The sequence below is a fragment of the Manihot esculenta genome, chromosome 9 (assembly GCF_001659605.2).
Source record: "Manihot esculenta cultivar AM560-2 chromosome 9, M.esculenta_v8, whole genome shotgun sequence".
Classification (NCBI taxonomy): domain Eukaryota; kingdom Viridiplantae; phylum Streptophyta; class Magnoliopsida; order Malpighiales; family Euphorbiaceae; genus Manihot; species Manihot esculenta.
In genome coordinates, this window is record NC_035169.2 from 9753486 (window position 1) to 9771650 (window position 18165).

Sequence of the window (18165 nt, forward strand, 5' to 3'; positions counted from 1 at the left end):
TCCCTAAAAACAAAACCAAAACCAAAACCAAAACCAAAGTATTAGTTTCTACATTTTGAAAAAAAATATATTAATTAATTTTTAATATTTAAAAATTTTATTAATTAATTTTTTAATAATATTAATTTTAATTATTAAATATTATGAAAACGCCTAAAATATTCACAATATAGAAAATTAATCATTAGAGTTTTACAAAATTAAAGATGCATTGTTTTAAATTATATAAATTAAATAATAAAATATTTAATAATAAAATTAAAAGTTATTAATTTTTTTAACATTATAAATTTTTTTAATATATTTTTAAAAATAAAAATTAATTAACAAAATTTTAAATAAATTACACTTTAATTCATAAATTTTAACATAATTATCATATTAATTCATATATTTTTAAAATAACATTTAAATTTTTATATAATCAGTCATTTAAATTATAAATATCTCTATCTATTTTTATCATTAAAAATATAAAAATATATTATTATTCTTTTTAAATAGATAAACTATACTTAAATTTTTAAATTTTAAGATAATTAATGAATTAATTTTTATATTTTTAAAATCATATACTTAAATCATCTATGATCACTCTATTTTCATTTATTATAAATTTTATTTAACTTTTGTCTATAATATTATATATAATTAATTTTTAATATTTTTTTATTTTTATTTATTAAAATATTTTAATATTTATAATTTAAAAACATTTAAAAAATATTTATAATTTTAATTATTTTTAGATAGTATTAAATAATTTTTAAGTAAATTATAAATTTTTATTAAAAATATTTTTAAAAAATTATATTTTAAAAGAAATTTAATCATTCAGCGACTCTAAATTAACATATATAATATATGAAAGAATTATAATTTTGATGAATTAAATATGAAAGTATAAAAATTTAATTTTAAAAATATAAAAATTAATTTATCAATAAATTAAAATATAATTTACATAATATAAAATTATTATTTATATTAAAAATAATTTAAGTATTTATTATTTTATTTTAAATATTTGAATTGATTGGCTAATAAAATTATGGATGAAAAAATTTATAATTTAAATAAATTAATTATTTAAAGATTTAAGTATTTAATTCAAAAAATTAAATTTATTAATTATATTAAAATTAAAAAGTTAAAATATAATCTATCCAAAATTTTTCATACAAATACTAAATAGTAATTTCTCAGTAAACTCCTTTACTCGCGAACCCTAAAATATTATATTTCTTGAAAATTTTTACACTTTATTATTGCAGTCCCTCTCTTCTAGAAGATCAATCCTACTCGCTGCTCTGAAACAATGGAGTTTTGGGGTAATCTTCTCTCCCTCTCGCACTTCTCATTTCTCTTTGATCTCTTAAATATGCTAAATTTTGTAAGTCGAATTTGCAAATTTTGTGCATGTGAGATTTTTCGTTTTATATATATATTTTTTAACCTATGTCTCGAGAAAACTGCATGAGAATAGGAAATTCTATTGAAGCTGCTTGCTAGAGTTGAGCGGAGTTGATAATTTTTTATGTATTATTGGTTTTGTATCATTTTCTATGTATTATGCCATAATTTGGTTTTTTTAGTGTCACTTACGGTGGTAGTGCAGTGATCGGTCATTTTGGTGGTTTAGGAATTTGATAAGAGTTCTTTGCCTCTGTTGAGTATTTTAGTGCGATTTACGTCTGTAGGCACATTACCATGTTCTTGTCAATGGATTAGTAGGGTTGATTGTTCATTAGCATTATTATAAAATTTATCATGCTATAGTTAAATTTTTGCCGAGGAGCTGGATGTATTTTAATTTATTGTATAAACTCTTTTTGTTTTTGAATTGTTCTATTGATTTGCATTTCTAGTCTTGAATTGTTCATCTTGCCTTCTAATTCTTATGAATATAGCCACTACAGTTTGTGTGGAAGCTTAAATTATCCATGATTCAAGTCTTTTTCAAATATATAGGAATGACTTTTCTTTTATGGTTCTTGTAGTTGTATATGGTTTGATTCTCACTTTTTGGTTATTTAAGAATAACATAAGTTGCTTTACAATGCAACTCAAAAATTTTATGTTTATTTGATAATGCTAACGTGCTTGAATATTCAGGTACTGAGGTCAAAAGTGGGGAGCCTCTAGTGGTTGAAATTGGTGGTGACTTCATTTTGCATCTTTCACAGGTTACATGATCATTCTTCAAGATTTTATCAGTCAATTTAAATTTTGTTACTTCTTCATATTTGCTATAAGAAATATTTTCAAATTGTTTAAATTTGGCTGTACTGAGTACAGGCTTGTCTAGGCGAGGTGAAGAAGGATAAAGGAAATGAATCTGTTTGCCTGTATGTGAAGGTTAATGATAAGAAATATGTTCTTGGAATTCTCTCTCCTGAAAAATTTCCTCAGATATCTTTTGACCTGGTGTTTGAAAAAGATGTTGAGCTATCCCATAACTGGAAAAATGGAAGTGTATACTTCAGTGGTTATAAGATTGCTCAAGCTGAATATCCTTTCCTTTTTGTTTTTATCTTGTCGTAGATAGTGATATATGAATATGTATTTATTATTGCAGTTTCTTCTTTTATCGCCGTTATAGTTGTTTATTTGTTTTGCTTCTTTTCTCCTTAACTGCCTTTTCTTGTCTTTCCATCACAAGTGATGATTATTCTGGTGAGTCATAACACAATAGATTTTTATGTATATATAATATATTTTGTTCCTGCATTTAGTTTTCTTGAGGAAATCTAATATTATTTTGTGTTTTTGAACTTTCAGAGCCTGAGTTTGAAATTGAAGAGGATCTTCCTGTTGCTAATAATAATGGTAGAGGAGTAGTGAAATTTTACATTTTACATGTGTGTGTGTTGTACGGTTACATTTTTAATGCTTTTCTATTCCCCCCCCCCCTCCCCCCCCCTGCCCTTGATATTTTACTTTTGTAGGGAAACCTCAGTTGGAATCTAAGAAAGCAAAGTCTCCTGCAGAAAAGACTAAACCTAGTTCCTCTGAACCTAAGCAAAAGGTGAAAATCATAGAGCCGCAAAAAGAAGACAAACCTAAGGAAGAGACTGATGAAAGTAGTGATGATTCTTCTGATGATGATGACTCCACTGATGATCAGGTGCTCTTATCTGATTGTTTGGGTTATTTCATTTTTTTTCGTGATTTGCTAACATCAATGCTAGTGTTATAGTGTGGACAACACATATTAGGTTTAATTACAATAGCTAGTAATGGGTATTTAAAAGATTGAAAGCCGTAGCATGTGTATCATATCATAAGAATATTGCAAACAGTTATCATTCCATTTGCTTTTCTAAAATGTTGTAGTTTTGTTTAGCGTGAAACAATCATTCTGAATAGAAATAGTATTTCCATTATAGTTTCATGATAGTTGGAAACCAGTTGATTGTCATTTTTCGGTATATGACTATCTCGTCAATTGATAAAAGAGTTCTGTTATAATTTTTGCTTTTTCTTTTCTTAAATGATCAATAAATGAATTTGCAATTGATTTTCTGGCATTTGGGCATCTGTTTGAGGTGAATCTTCTAAGGGTTTGATTATGTTGTCAGTCATTAGGGTGTTTAGTATGCCCCTGTGCACCTGTTGGTTACCCAGGCATTTCCTTTTTGATAATGATTTCCTGTTTGTAAAATTTGTTTGTTTATGGTTACTTGTTGTTACTTAGAAAGCTATTGTAGATATCTTTCTTTAACCTTCTAGAATTCTGTTGGTTTATTCTGATGGCTAGTTTTTGCACTTGGGAGGTAGTTATGTGCTATGGAATCACAATTTGACTAAGTTAGCTGTTTTTCTTGGTTCCTTCTGTAGGACATGGTAGCCAATGGTGAGGATGAAGAGGATGCTGAAAGTGATGATGAGGATGATGAAAGTGATGACGAGGACGATGAAAGTGATGATGAAGATGAGGAAGAACCAACAAGAGTAAGACTACACCTATATCTGTACACTATGTACTTGTTATTTATGATGTTTGAATTGTGAAATGTGCAATGTAGCATTTGACTTAAGGCTATCCTATGAATATTTCTGATTAACTACTTGATTTCTTACAGTTGAAGGCTGAACAAGGGAAGAAGAGATCTGCTGAACCTGCTAAGAAAGTACCCGTTGCTGATAAGAAGGCCAAATTGGTCACTCCACAAAAGACTGGTTATTTTCTGTCTTCTTGGTGTTCCTCTAGTAAAGATGGATATCTCTATGTTCTGCTTTTATTGTTGTACAGTTTTCTCATAATGCTTAAGTTAGTCCTCAGATTAGAGCTCTTTTGGTTGTTGTATTAAGTGGTTTATTTGAAATGCATTTTGCAAGTTCTTTAATTCTTCTTTCGATAGGGGGATTTGCCACTTGCAAGATTAATAATGTATTATCATGACCTTTTTGTTGCCTGCTTTAGGATTTTGAATAAGAAGACATGCACATGATTTAGACTGGCGTTCATGCAAGATATGTATTGAATTTTCTTGCTAATTGTTTGTGCAGAGGGGAAGAAAGTGGTTGGTCATGTAGCAACTCCTCACCCTTCAAAGCAAACTGTAAAAACTCCTGCTAACAACGACCAGAAAAAGGACCAGACTCAAAAATCTTTTGCATGTGTGTCTTGCAACAGGTTGGTTTCCCTCCAAAAGCTATTGAAACTGTTTTCTACAGCACTAGAGCCTTATGTTAATTACCTTTGCAGGTCATTTGGCTCTGAAAATGCATTACAATCTCATACTAAGGCCAAGCACAGTGCTGCACAGTGAAGGACGGAGGTGTATTAACTTTAACGTGATGTTTTTGAGTTTGTCCATAAGAGACTGTTAGGTTTAGTAAATGTCAAGGAAACCTTAATCTAGTATGGTGTCATTTAGGCTTTTGTTGGGTATTTTTTGTGGATCGCAACTATCAACTGTTTATGTGCTGGATGATATGATGGGTATATATCAGTGTGTTGCGTTTGTCACAATAGCTGACGTGACACCGAGTTTGTTCCTTGTTTTCTTATTTTATCTATGTGGCTATATGGTCTGAACCCTGAAGCTATCTAGAGCCATTTGGGTGTAATTTTGCACTCAGATAAATCAGCCATCTGATTGGACAAGTAAGCTGGGAATGAATCAATGATTGAATAGCTCCACTTTAAATGGCGAATGGATTTATGAGTCCGCCCATGAAGTTTTAGTTCGGCAAGATGTTCTCATAGTTATTGTTAAATTTGTAGTCAACTGCGATCCATACTGTTGATCGTATACTGTGTAGTTTACATAGTAAAATGAGAAAATTCTTCGCCTCCAAATGCTGCCCCATGGCCAGGAGCCTTGGAGGTTTTTTGGCGAAGTTAAGAAATAGTGGTCTCGATTGAAATACAATTTCACCATCTAACATCTATCTCTATCTGCAGTCGTGTTTCACAGCCTTCTACTACTACCGTTTGAAAAGCTCACAAGTAGCTACTGGCTAGTCTGACCATTACACATTAACTGGGTTAGTAGGCTGTAATTTGGAAGTACAAAGGCAAACCAAGACCATGTTAAGGCGCATTTCTGTTTTCACACATCAAACTGGAAAGTTAAAAAGTCATTAACACTTCACTGGACAGAGTCTCACCCTATCTTTTCCAAAACCAAGTTCCCCCTTCAACTAACTTCCTAATTCATTTACCAGTCACATGGAACTATTTGTTCCTATATATATACGTGGATGGCTGTAAGTTCATGATTTTGAAGTCGAAAGAAAGAGAAAGAAATTGAAGATTAAGCAAGCAATGTATTCTATTGGTCACAACAGAAAAGCTCAACCACACACTGTCAAACTGAAGACAATATCTCGAAATAACTTAATGATGTTTAACTGACAAGTGAAAAAGAAAGAGAAAAAATGTTGCTTCTCATATTCCACAAACTTAATGTCTAAACCAATAGTTGGATCTTGGAATGGCAAGCGACTGTGTCAGCTGTTGCCCCCCCTCGTATCAAAGTTAGCTGTTTCCTTGATTGCACAGAACATCCAGGAGCTTCCTCAATCTCCACAACACTAGAGTCCTGCAAACATGCTCTGCAGATAAACAGCCAACCTGTATACAAATATCATGGTAAGCTGCCATAAAAGATTGAGGCTGATCCTGAGAAGCAGGAAAGCCTGAACCTGCAAAACTCATAAAGCATGTAAGTAACTTTTGACAGAAAAAGATATGTAACAGCATGCAGCCATGCCAATCCCTATAAAAATTAATTACCCATGCCAGCCAGCAATTGTTTATAACGAGATAGGTAAACTGAGCAGATAAAGCCTCCTCCAGTGTTCTTTTAGTTGGAGATGGTAATGCAAAGAGTTAAAAAGAAGACCATATCATCAAAGGAATACATAAACACCTCCCCTGGGATTTCAAAAGAAAACAAATAACAAAAACAGATATGATTTGGAAGATTTTTAGGCATGGAAAATATCATTTAAAGGTCCCCAACCACCCCCACAAAAGAAAAAAAATAAAAAATAAAAACCTTGCAGCATGAAAGGCAGATATGAACCTACAAGACCTTTTTCCTTCATTTTATTATGAGTTCTTTAATCTATTAAGCAGTTATAGGGGAAAAGGTAAGTTTCACTTTCATAACACATGACAGTGAACCTGTACTCCACCTGCACAGTGGAAATGACTGTAAGCTATATTTTCTAGATGGGCTATCTTATCAAAATAACAGTTGCAATCACTCATGTTTAAGAGCAATAGGTCTTTCAATATTCCAATAAATAGCTGAGAGACAAACCCAAAGATTCCAGTGGGGTCAATATACGTATCGGTAAAGCTCCTACTGGTGCTGAGGATCATCGTCAAGACCCCCATTCCATGCATCACCATTGCTGTTCTTGTCATTGTTTGGATTTTGGCTGTCTCTATTACCAGATGTGGTCTGTTCTCTCTCCCTGTTCCACTGCTCAATCTTAGCCCTTCTTTCAACACTGCTCTCTCTAACAGGAGGACTTCTATTCCTCCTGCCTGCAGGACTTCGGCTGCGTCCTCCTCTGCGTCCAGGACTTCGGCTTCTATGCCTCCTGCCCCTCTCATGGTGATGATCCCTATTATCATCTCGTCTACCAAAACCGCGGCCACCATGCGAGCGATCATCGTAACCACGGTGCCTACTAGGACTATGGCTTCTACTGCGGCTACGTCTTCTCCTATTCCTTCCAAATAAGCGCCTCCTTAACTCCCTAAAATTGAATAAAAAATATTTAGACCATCTACTTCCCAAGTTGCTGAAGGAAAGGTTTATAAATAGATTTAAAAAGTTCATTAAATTACAAAAGTAGCATGGTCTAAGTAAGGCATTCACATCTATAAGATTTCAAAAAATATATATATATAATTAAAGAAAAGGAGTCGCTTAAGGACTAGTCACACCAAGAAAGTCACCTGCTAATCTTTTTCAGATGCATGAAGTTGCAGTAGCCACCTCGATTGCATACATTTTCCTCATACTGCCTACATGTAGCTTCACGGAAATCCGTAACAGGAGAGAAGTCGACAATGATTGGGCGCCCTAATATAATCAGTGTTTATGAAACATCAAAATGTATTCCAATTTCATACCAGCAATAATACCACTTCCAAGCAAAATGAACAGAAAATTATGGATATTGAGAACGTGTGAATAAATAGAAACATATTATATTACTTCTCAAATTGAATGATAGTCTGAAACCCATAAGAATAAACACTCTACATTCATTCGGGGGCACACATTTACTTCAATCAAGTCATACTACCGACATTTGAATGCTTCTATTAGTTCCACTTACAAGTTGCAACAGATACAAGACTGAATAGAACCCAAACTTGGTCAGTTTAATGTTACAAACAAATGAACTTAATGTAAAAGATACAATTTATTCTATATAACACTGTAAAATCTATTTGCAAATACCATATTACTCGCATAAAACAGAACCCATGAATACAAACAGACATGAATCTCCACGAAATAGATAACTTCAGCAGTCAAAACTGAGTTCAAACTTGAGTTATAGTTAGCAGGTCAGCTTAAGACAATGTCTACCAATATAATTTAGCAATTCATCAATAAAATTCATGATGCCTAATGGTAATAATAATAATAAAAAAAAAGGCAGAAATAACCTGCATAAAACCTCCCATTGAGATTGTTAAGCGCATTCGCTGCGTGGTCTTCTTCTCTGAACTGAACATAGACATTACCCACCTGCTCAAAAGTTAAAACAACCCTTAAAAAAAATTTTTTTGTTTAGAAAAACAAAAAGAGCAAAGAAAAAAAAAATAGAGAGAAGAGAGAACCATGTGGTCAGCGAGATTATCACAGATATTCAAGCTCTCAATATCTCCGTATTTGCTGAGCTCCTCAAAAAGATCCTGATAGAAATCTTCAAAGTGATCTTGGATCTTGCGGGGGTCGAGGGACTGAGATTGCGCGGAGGCATCGACGCCGGGAGTGAGCATATCGGGGCGCTGGTACATGTTGGAGAGGAGAAGAGTAGGGCTGATGCTGGGCTTGGTGTGGAGCCTAGAGCAGCGATCGCCATGCCTACAGGCTCCGATCTTGAAGTAGAAAGGGCAGTTCACTCTGTCCTTCTCTGTTCCAAATATAGAAGCCAAGTGCTCCGCCATGATTCTCCCCTTTTTCCCCCTATCTTCGATCTATGCAGGGTTTTGCAGAATCAAATCTCAATCTGATTTTAACCCCCAAAAATAACAAATATTAAAATAATTGTCACCAAACAGAATTAAAAAAAAAAAAAAGAATAAATAAAATAAGAGAGCACGTGAGCCCCAAACCACAGTGGTTTTTTTTTTTTTCCCAGAAAAAGAAAGCCCATATCATTGAGATTAAAGCTTTTACATGACTAAGCCCATTATAAGACTAATAACTTTAATTATAATCAATAAGCACTACAAACTTGTTTATTTATAAAAAAAACTTATACTTTGAAAAATATTTTTAATTAAATAATTATTTTTTATTATTTAATTTTAATTTAAAAATAAAAATAAATTAAAAAATTTATATATTTTTTAATAAAATTTTTAAAGTGTAAAAAAAATAGAAAATCAATTTTCTTAAAATAATTTTTTTTATCATAAAAATATTTTTTATTAATTAATTTTTTAAAATTTCTCACACGTCAAAAATTATGAAAAGTATTTTTTAAAGAAATATTTTTTGAAATAAAGGAAACTTTATTATAAGATAAATTATCACAAACTAAATTTTAATTATAACAAATTAACTATATTTTTTATTTAATTTATAATTATAATTAAAGCATTCAAATAGTACAGGTCAAATTTTTCAAAAGAGTAACTTGTATATATTAATGATTACGAGAATTAATTGTAATTATAATTTTCACAATCTAATTTGTTAATATTATGGAATAAATTACCCCACATGGTGAGCTATTTACGCAGTTGTGGAGTACACCGGCGATCACAGTCCAGTCATGGACTACACTAGTGAAGAATTGTGAATATAAGAAATAATTAGCCCCTGATATTTTCAACCAACCACACAATCAAGAGCAACATCTTATATGGAAAAAAGGATTTGCTCTTGAAGTGAGGCTATTGGTAATAGCTATTATGGAAAAAAATTCTCTTGTTTTTATCCAACACTCTCACCTTTTCTTATCAGCTTGCAACTTTTCTCTGTTCCTATTGAGCAGATGAAAAGCAGATGAAAGTCTTTTCCTCTATTCGGATGTGGGTTCACGTTCCCCTTTATAGATAAAAGTGGTGGTATGAATGGTTTACGGCCTTGGTTAAGCTGATCCTATTTTAGTGTAACGAGCCATTTCTCTTTCCATCACTTTTTTTTAGATACAACAACCTCTAATATTAAGACTCTGGGAGTTCCAAGAATGGTTTGTTCCAACATCGTCGTTCTTCCGGCCATAGGCTTGTCAGCGCTTTGTTGATGGACTTTACTCTCCACGAGACCTTGAGCTTCTTGTAATGAATTTCGGCCATCCTTTAGTTAATGAAATTATCTTTTGATATATATGTTCAAGTAAAAAAAGGAAGAGGCTATTGGCAACAGCTCGCCATGAAATGTTCTTATCTTGGCGTAAACTTGCCTCCAAATGCTCTTTTTGTCCTTCTCTAGGCGAAAAGAGCATGAGAGGAACAGGTAGAGGTACGAATTGCCAGTATGTTTATAATTTAGGAGCTTATGATTCCTTTCCTCCGTGAGCTCGACCCTATTGTTTGCCTGAATCGCCTCCTTCACAATACTAATTTCTCAAGTGAGAAAATCAATTCACATTGCTGTCATCCAATCCAATGATCATAATGGAGAAACCTTAATGCAAATTTATCTCAACCCATGGATTAACAAGTCATTATAATTTTATCATTTTCGATTCTAAACTCAAATCTAAGGTTTCGGTGGAAACACTCAAATTCTGAAAATACCATCGCTACAACACTGTTCCAACTCAGAACAAAACTTCAATGAAAAATTATTGGAAGGTCCAGGGTTCACCCATCTTACATAAACTTATTCATTTCATGTCACCCTTCCCCATGCTAAGGCCCAAAATCATTGCCAGCCCTTTCAGATTCTAATAGGGTTCAACAGGTGTGCGGAAGTTTGCTCCAGCGTAAACTGCTTCAGCACCAAGTTCTTCCTCGATTCGCAGGAGCTACATGCATAAAATGACGTGAAATAATTGGACAAATTATGCCTATACAGTTTTTCCACAAGTTAAAAACAATACTATTAGTTTAGGAAAATAACCTGATTATATTTTGCAAGGCGCTCTGACCTGCAGGGTGCTCCTGTCTTTATTTGACCCTGAAACAAAAAGGAAAACCAATGAAAGGAAATAAAAGAACAGACTTGTATCGTAGTAATGCCAAGGTCAAGAATCTTTTTTCTTTTCTGATAATTTGATTACCGTGGCCAAACCCACTGACAAATCAGCAATGAAAGTATCCTCAGTTTCACCACTGCGGTGGCTGGCCATTACACCCCAGCCAGCTCTCTTAGACATCTTTACAGCTTCAATGCTCTCAGTTACAGATCCAATCTGATTAACCTGTTTCCAAAACAAGATATAATCAAAATACAATTTCTTTCTAACAGAGACCGGAAGAACTTCAATGTACCATTTGAGAACAGGTGTCAATGATACCTTGAGAAGGAGAGCATTGCAAGCCTTCTCTTTGATAGCCTTCTCAACCCTCTGCAAATAAGGACAAAAATATTCTTAACCTTTTCTTTTTCGATTAGAAGATGTATGCCATGCATCCAGAGAATTTCCCATGAAAAAGCAAAATATAGCCAAGAGGACCAGATGAAAGTATCTAACCTTTGGATTGGTAACTAAAAGATCATCTCCTACAATCTGTACTTTCTCTCCAATTTCGCTAGTTAGCTTTGCGTAATGCTCCCAATCATCTTGGTCAAATGGATCTTCAATTGATACAATAGGATACTCGGTTACAAAGGACTTGTAGAGGTCCTTGAGAGCATCACCTGAGATCTTTTGTGAACCATTGTTGTTCTGCACAAACAGAATCACAAGAAGAAAAGATAGGGTACAGTCAGAGAATGTATAGTGACTAATGCATCACAGAGCGCACACATGCATAAACTACGTCAATAAGCAGCAAACCTAAACTATGACCAGAACCAGAAGGATTTGTCAATTTCACAATGGGTTATACCCGATGATTCATATCCAACAAAAAAACCAAGACAATGCTTTAAATCAGTAGGCCAATTATGAATATGCCAGTATTTCAGACACAAGAATAAAAATGAAAGTGATTATCCCGACGTTTACCCTGAATCTAAAATATCACAAATCAAATATCAGCATGCCAATAAACTTGCCTCTTCTTTGAAGTTCAAATCATATGTTTTATCTGAGCCATAAAATTCTGAAGCAGCAACATCCATTCCAATAACCACCTAATAAAATTGTGGAACTTTTAGCATTTCCATTCCAACGAAATAAAAAGGATACAAAAAAATGGAGACTAAAGATAAAAAAAACATACTTTTCCTGTGTACCCAGCTTTAGCAATGGCAGTCTTGAGCAACTCAAGTCCTTCCTTGTTTTCCTGAACATGAGCCCGTTGATAAAGTAAGGCAAATGCAACAAAAGTCGACTAAAACCATGACATTTCACTAAGCTAAGTTACCTGAATATTAGGAGCAAAACCACCTTCATCACCAACATTTGTTGCATCCTGACCGTACTTCTTTTTTATCACAGACTAGAAAACGAGAGGGGGAAAAAAGGTTAGAAGCTAGTGGATACACATTAATAACCAAATATAAGGTGCTGGGAGCAAATTCAAGACAAAGCATATGCGTCAGCAACAGAGACATCATGTAGGAGCTAGAAGACGATAAAAACGTCAAACAAGATTGTATACAGGCCTAGATGTGCCTTCAAGAGAGAGGGCAATTATGATGTCATCATTATGCTCTTAAATTGCTATGGAATCAACAAAGAACCATAAAAGAAACAATAGGTCGGAAAAAAAAAAATCAAAGCAACAGTTAAATTGGGACAAAAGTGAGGTGATAACCAACCTTCAAATGATGGTATACTTCAGCACCCATCTTCATAGCCTCTTTGAATGAAGAAGCTCCTACAGGAAGAATCATGAACTCCTGAAGACAAGAGAGGGTAAGAATTTCACTTGAGGAGTATCTTTTAAGAATAAGTCAAATACAATATAGAGAAGCATGCCTGCATAGCAAGTTTATTTCCAGCATGTGAACCACCATTGATGACATTGAAAGCAGGCACTGGCAACACCAATTTCTTGTTACCCGCTAGGTTAGCGATGTGCTGCAAATAAAGGAAGCGTTATCAGGGGTTCTCCCAGGAAAAGGATTAAGAAAACGTTTAATTATGTGTATTACAAACACTGAATGTCATTCAGTGCCTGACAGGGTAGCATTCGTTCCCATATAACATGGTCTAAACAGCCATCATGGTAATGAATTGATTAAGCAATCAAACAACGGAACCACAAACTGAAAAAGTAAAAGAGTTGAATGAATGGAGAATATACCTTGTACAGGGGAATCCCTTTGACATGAGCCCCAGCCTTGCAAACAGCAAGAGACACTGCCAATATGGCATTTGCTCCAAGCTGAAAAAACACAAAGACTTGTTGCAGTCAATGAGATTCCCGACAAAACAAGTGAACAAAAGCACTCAAGCTACCTTTTGTTTGCACCAGCCCCACTCATTAACAGTTCCATCAAGCTGTTGTACCATTAAGTTATCAATTGCAACCTGATCAGTTGGATCCTGCGCAAGAAAATTAAAAGATTTGTAAAAAAATTGCAGCTCACATGCATGAAGAAAAAATATCACAAGCTTCCCATAATCACATTTAACACCAAGTTGCTCTTCACAAAAATTTCACTTGGAGTGATCAAGAAACAAATAAGGTTGCATGGAAGTTAGGAGGCGTTCTTGCAAACCCATTCCTTTATAAACAATGAAAACAATCGCAAAACATATATCATTCAGGAGGAACAATCGGACAGCAACTAACCTTGCCAATCAATGCAGGGCCAATAATTGTATTAACATTATCAACAGCCTACAATACAAAAAGAAAAGTAAACCCACGTAAGAAAATGACTTGACTCCTCTGGTTCGGCATAATAAAGAGACAGGTAATAGTTTACCTTTGAAACACCTTTTCCAAGGTAGTCAGATCCTCCATCCCTTAGCTCAAGTGCCTCATAAATTCCTAAAATTAACAAAAATACACAGAAATCATACAAAAGAAAATGAGCTAGAATACACCATGATGATTGATTATCTTAAACTAATTACGAAAACAATAATCAACCACGTAAACACAGAACAGATCTTAGTGTAGATAATCAAAAGTAACATACCAGTGGAAGCACCACTTGGAACGGCGGCTCTTGCCAAATGATTGTCAGATAATTTCACATCAGCCTACAAGACAATCGGAATCGAAATCGATCAGAATCAACACTCAATCCAGCATACATTAATCTAAAATCTCATCAGCAAAATATTCGCTTGCGTATCACCAAGAAGTTATCGAAAATGAAAAGCAGATAGAGAGAACAACACAAACCTCGACTGTAGGATTACCACGGCTGTCGAAGATCTGTCGTGCCCTGACGGAGACGATGGTAACAGCCATGGATAATAGCTTGTCTGCGTTAGATCTAGAGAGAGAGAAAGAGAGGGTGAGAGTGCGAGTGCGAGTGCGGGAGGAGCAGCTGAATGAGAAACAGAACAAAAAGAAAAAGGGTTTAAGAGGATATATGTAGAGGAGATTGGGTCAATAATAGCCGTCGGATCAAAAACAGTAACAGGAAATGCTGTTGGATATTCTCTTTACAAAATTTCGATATTCGGGTAGTGGTTGAGCCTTGAAGTTTGAAGAGCATATGGTTTTGGCTAAAGCTGATGGTTTGGTAAAGAAAGAGCGTATGGTTTTTGGTCACAGCATATGGTTTGGCAAGCCAAGTGTCGCAGTCGTATGAGTTTGGTCAGAAAATTTGAATGATGAAAAAGCGAAAAGTGAGGTCACGAAACTATGTGCTTTCTTTTTTTCTTTTTAAAAAAAAAAGATAGTTGAAAAATCTAAATGCATTAATTGAAACTAATTTTCTATTTTTTATTTTTAATTGTATTGTATTTTAAATATTTTATATGTAATTAATAAATACTTCTGCATCCACACCATATTTATTTTTATATTTAATTAAAAATATAATTAATATACAAAAAAACTATTTTTAATATTATTATATTAATAAATTTTATTTTTCAGTATATATCAAAACAATAATATATTATAAAGCTAATAAATAAATTAGTGTTTTGAAAAATAAAAACATTTAAATTTTTTTGAAATGAAGAAGTATAATTTTATAAAAATTATAATTTATTAAGTGTAAGATTGGCTGCTTTTTTCTGAAAAAAAAGAGAAAAAGAAAAGAAGAAGATTGGCTGCTTGTTAATTGCAAAGTATGAATAATAATCAACGTACCCCAAAGGCCCAAAAAAGGCCCCTTTGCGCATGCGTCGCTTTTTTCTTATATTATTTTAAATATTATATTTAAATTTAAAAAGTGTTAAGCGGGACAAAACAAAACAAATTTATATTCATCCTCTTTCAATTTTAAAGTTTGTTATGCTTAAATTTCTTATATTTAATTTGTGATTATAAAATTTTTCATATTTAAAAGTATTACGTAAAAATCTTTTAAAAATTACAAAAAATCCCACATATCATTTTTTATTTTTCATTAGATAAAATTAATATGTAAAATATCACAGTTTAAAAAATAAAAAAATTAAAAATATATGATGAGAGATCATGTTTTTTATTTCTGTGGTGTTATAGTGTGATAATTTTTTATTTTCTCAAAGTTCAAAAAGATATTATTAGAGGGACCGAATAAGTATTAAAAAAACATGTATAGGTTTAAAGGCCTTCAAAACTCAAACCAATAAACTTAAAGCTCAAACATTAAAGACAATCAATAACTATATAATTCTAAGATCTAAATCTGAATATCGACTTGACTTTCCAATTCAGATCACACACAAAGAAACACGTCGTTCTCTGTCTAGAGGTGATCGCAACATCGACAGGAGATGAGGGTTACTCTTCCACTGCAACTAAAGCTTTAACCAAAAAAGCTGAAGCACAAGGGAGGTACTGGCCGCACAAGGGAGTCACTGGCTATACAAGTGAAACTTGAAACTTTCATAACCAAAAGGAGAGATTTGACGATGATGGAATGCGGCAACAGTAGTAAGGAACATATGTCAATGGCGGTGTCAAAAAAAGGACAGATCGTGATTTAAGGAATGAGAGATCCTCTGAGCCTACAGTCCTCCAATCATCCAGGAATAATTTTGGTCTCTGCATCTCTCATAGGAACTAACTTCCGATCTTGGAATAGGGTTGTTAAAATAGTTCTAGGTGCCAATGTGAAGTTAGAGTTTGTCGAATGAACAGTTTCAACACCCAGTAAGGACTCTGAGGGCTATGAACAATGGAAAAGATGTGATTTTATGGTTACATCTTGAATTTTTAACTCCATCTCCAAAGAGCTGGTGGATGGCTTCATTTATACTGCCTCTGCCAAAGACATCTAATTAGAGATTTGTGAAAGATTTGGAGAATGCAACGGCCCTATGATATATAAGTTGCATTGAAATATTTCTTTTATATCTCAAGAGAATGTTTTTGTCTCCATCTACTTTACTAAGTTAAAGAAACTTTGGGATGAGCTTAGCTATATGGAAACTGTAACGACCCGAAATTTGGACCGCTACCGGCGCTAGGATCCAGATCAGCTTAAGGCCGCCGGGACCCGTAGCAAGCCTCCTATACTTGTCATATACCTGATAACATCCCATACATGATCATACATTTTCATAAAAATTTAAAAACCTTCAATATTCCAAACCTGACCTGTGCATGCACTAACATCATAAATATAAAACCCCAGACTAGAGCCCTCATCAAATGCTCTAGTGGGTTATCATAACATACATCAAGTTTGGACTGTCATTTCTCATCATAAAAGCATTTCATTAAAAGATCATGTACAAGGGAAATAACATTACTATTCGGGCCAAGCACAATACTAAACCTTAAAGCATTCCTTACATTACATTGCATAAAATCATTTTACAATACATGTCCACTCTAACTATTACATAGACATAACTTCAACCTGGAAGACTCCCTGGTCTATCCCGAACCTGCAAACCTGGGGGTTAAGGGAAAGGGGTGAACTACTAGAGCCCAGTGAGCAGAATAGAATAATATTAAATTTGAAACATATGCTTTCATGAAATGCATCACATCATAAACAAATCACATCAAGGATGGACTTGTCACCAATAGCCCTCTACATAATCCAATCATGCCAGGGGCATAGTGCAGGCCACACCTGGTCTTTCTCTTACACATAACATATCATACATATCCAATCGTGCAGGGGGCGTAGTGCAGGCCACACCCGGACTTTCTCTTACATTGTGCCAGGGGCGTAGTGCAGGCCACACCTGGACTTCCATATCATATCATATCATATCTCATCATATTGAGGACTAATGGGTCATCCAACATCCATCCACATCAACATCATAATATGCAATGCAACATATTCGTGTATTCTAATGCAAACAACCTAGTAAATAACATGGTAGTCATGATGTATGAACATGCTCAAAACTGGTTTAATTTGATACATAAAGATTCATTCTACTCACCTCAGGCTGACTCTGAAGCAGCTAGATCACTGCTGGGGTCCTCGGTTCCTCGGGTCCGAACCTACACAGGTGGATTCAAAATGAGAGACCAAACATACGCTAACATAACTCTAAAATACTCTCCAAAAACCCCCTAAAACATCATAAAACAATCATAGAAATCATGCAAAGGAAGGCTGAACAGGGCACTTTCGGCGGTAGGTTCGGCGGTCGAAAGTCCCTCCAGAGCCAAAACTCAGTCACTTTCGGCGGCACCTTCGGCGGCCGAAAGTCCCTTCCAGAGATGAAACTCATACACCTTCGGCGGCACCTTCGGCGGCCGAAACTCCCCTCCAGAGCCGAAAGTCCAACTTTCGGGGGCAGGGTTCGGCAGCCAAAACATGCCACCACAGGCAAGTTCGGCAGCCGAACATGGCTTCGGCTGCCGAACCTGAGTTCTTCCAGAAATGGCAGAACTCAGCCTCCTATGCATAAATGCCTCCCAACTTTCCCAAATTCACATCCAACACTTCCAAAATATGCATACACACATACATAAACATATAGGGGTCTCAAAATATCCTAAACCCCAACAACAATACAAAGCATATACACATACAACATACATTATCCATAAACTCAACATTAACCCTAACAACAATCAACTAACCTAAACATGCATTTCTACCCCATAACCCCTCATAAAACTTGTTTAAAATATGGGATAAGCTAAAGATCTACCCTTACCTCTTGAAGATCGAGAGGGGAGGCGACCTAAACTCGGAGAAATGGAGGAAGAGAGCTCCGGGGTCTCCAAGCTTCAAATCTTTATCTTAGCTCCAAAAATCTTCAAAACCAAGTTAAATAACTCATAAAAATATGAGAGAC

The 18165-nt window shown here is 34.3% G+C and overlaps 3 protein-coding genes across 6 annotated transcripts; 1 reads left to right on the forward strand and 2 right to left on the reverse strand.

The window, feature by feature from the left end:
• Positions 1-1195: 1195 nt before the first annotated feature.
• Positions 1196-5016, forward strand: LOC110622787 (histone deacetylase HDT1). Its single transcript, XM_043959458.1, has 10 exons — positions 1196-1331; positions 2116-2186; positions 2299-2510; positions 2660-2676; positions 2782-2829; positions 2949-3127; positions 3841-3954; positions 4086-4182; positions 4513-4639; positions 4712-5016. The coding sequence occupies exons 1-10, from the start codon at positions 1319-1321 to the stop codon at positions 4773-4775; spliced, it is 942 nt and encodes a 313-aa protein (XP_043815393.1). The 5' UTR covers positions 1196-1318; the 3' UTR covers positions 4776-5016.
• A 742-nt stretch (positions 5017-5758) lies between these two features.
• Positions 5759-8715, reverse strand: LOC110622788 (splicing factor U2af small subunit B). Of its 4 annotated transcripts, none has more exons than XR_006351862.1 (6): positions 8324-8715; positions 8150-8231; positions 7427-7553; positions 6780-7224; positions 6540-6651; positions 5759-6085 (listed from the first exon to the last, which is right to left on the reverse strand). XR_006351862.1 is itself a non-coding variant. In XM_043959459.1 (5 exons), exons 1-4 carry the CDS (start codon positions 8651-8653, stop codon positions 6822-6824), a joined length of 942 nt encoding a protein of 313 aa, XP_043815394.1. In that variant the 5' UTR covers positions 8654-8715; the 3' UTR covers positions 5759-6085; positions 6780-6821. The 4 variants fall into 4 exon arrangements, 2 of the variants coding, with proteins under 2 accessions (XP_043815394.1, XP_043815395.1); XR_006351861.1 differs by having other exon boundaries at positions 6513-6651; XM_043959459.1 differs by lacking the exon at positions 6540-6651.
• A 1655-nt stretch (positions 8716-10370) lies between these two features.
• Positions 10371-14312, reverse strand: LOC110623458 (enolase 2). The gene is made up of 16 exons (XM_021768416.2): positions 14132-14312; positions 13923-13986; positions 13707-13771; positions 13571-13618; positions 13234-13320; positions 13079-13159; positions 12751-12852; positions 12591-12671; positions 12194-12268; positions 12050-12112; positions 11883-11960; positions 11356-11550; positions 11179-11229; positions 10942-11082; positions 10782-10838; positions 10371-10686 (listed from the first exon to the last, which is right to left on the reverse strand). The coding sequence occupies exons 1-16, from the start codon at positions 14198-14200 to the stop codon at positions 10606-10608; spliced, it is 1338 nt and encodes a 445-aa protein (XP_021624108.1). The 5' UTR covers positions 14201-14312; the 3' UTR covers positions 10371-10605.
• Positions 14313-18165: the final 3853 nt, after the last annotated feature.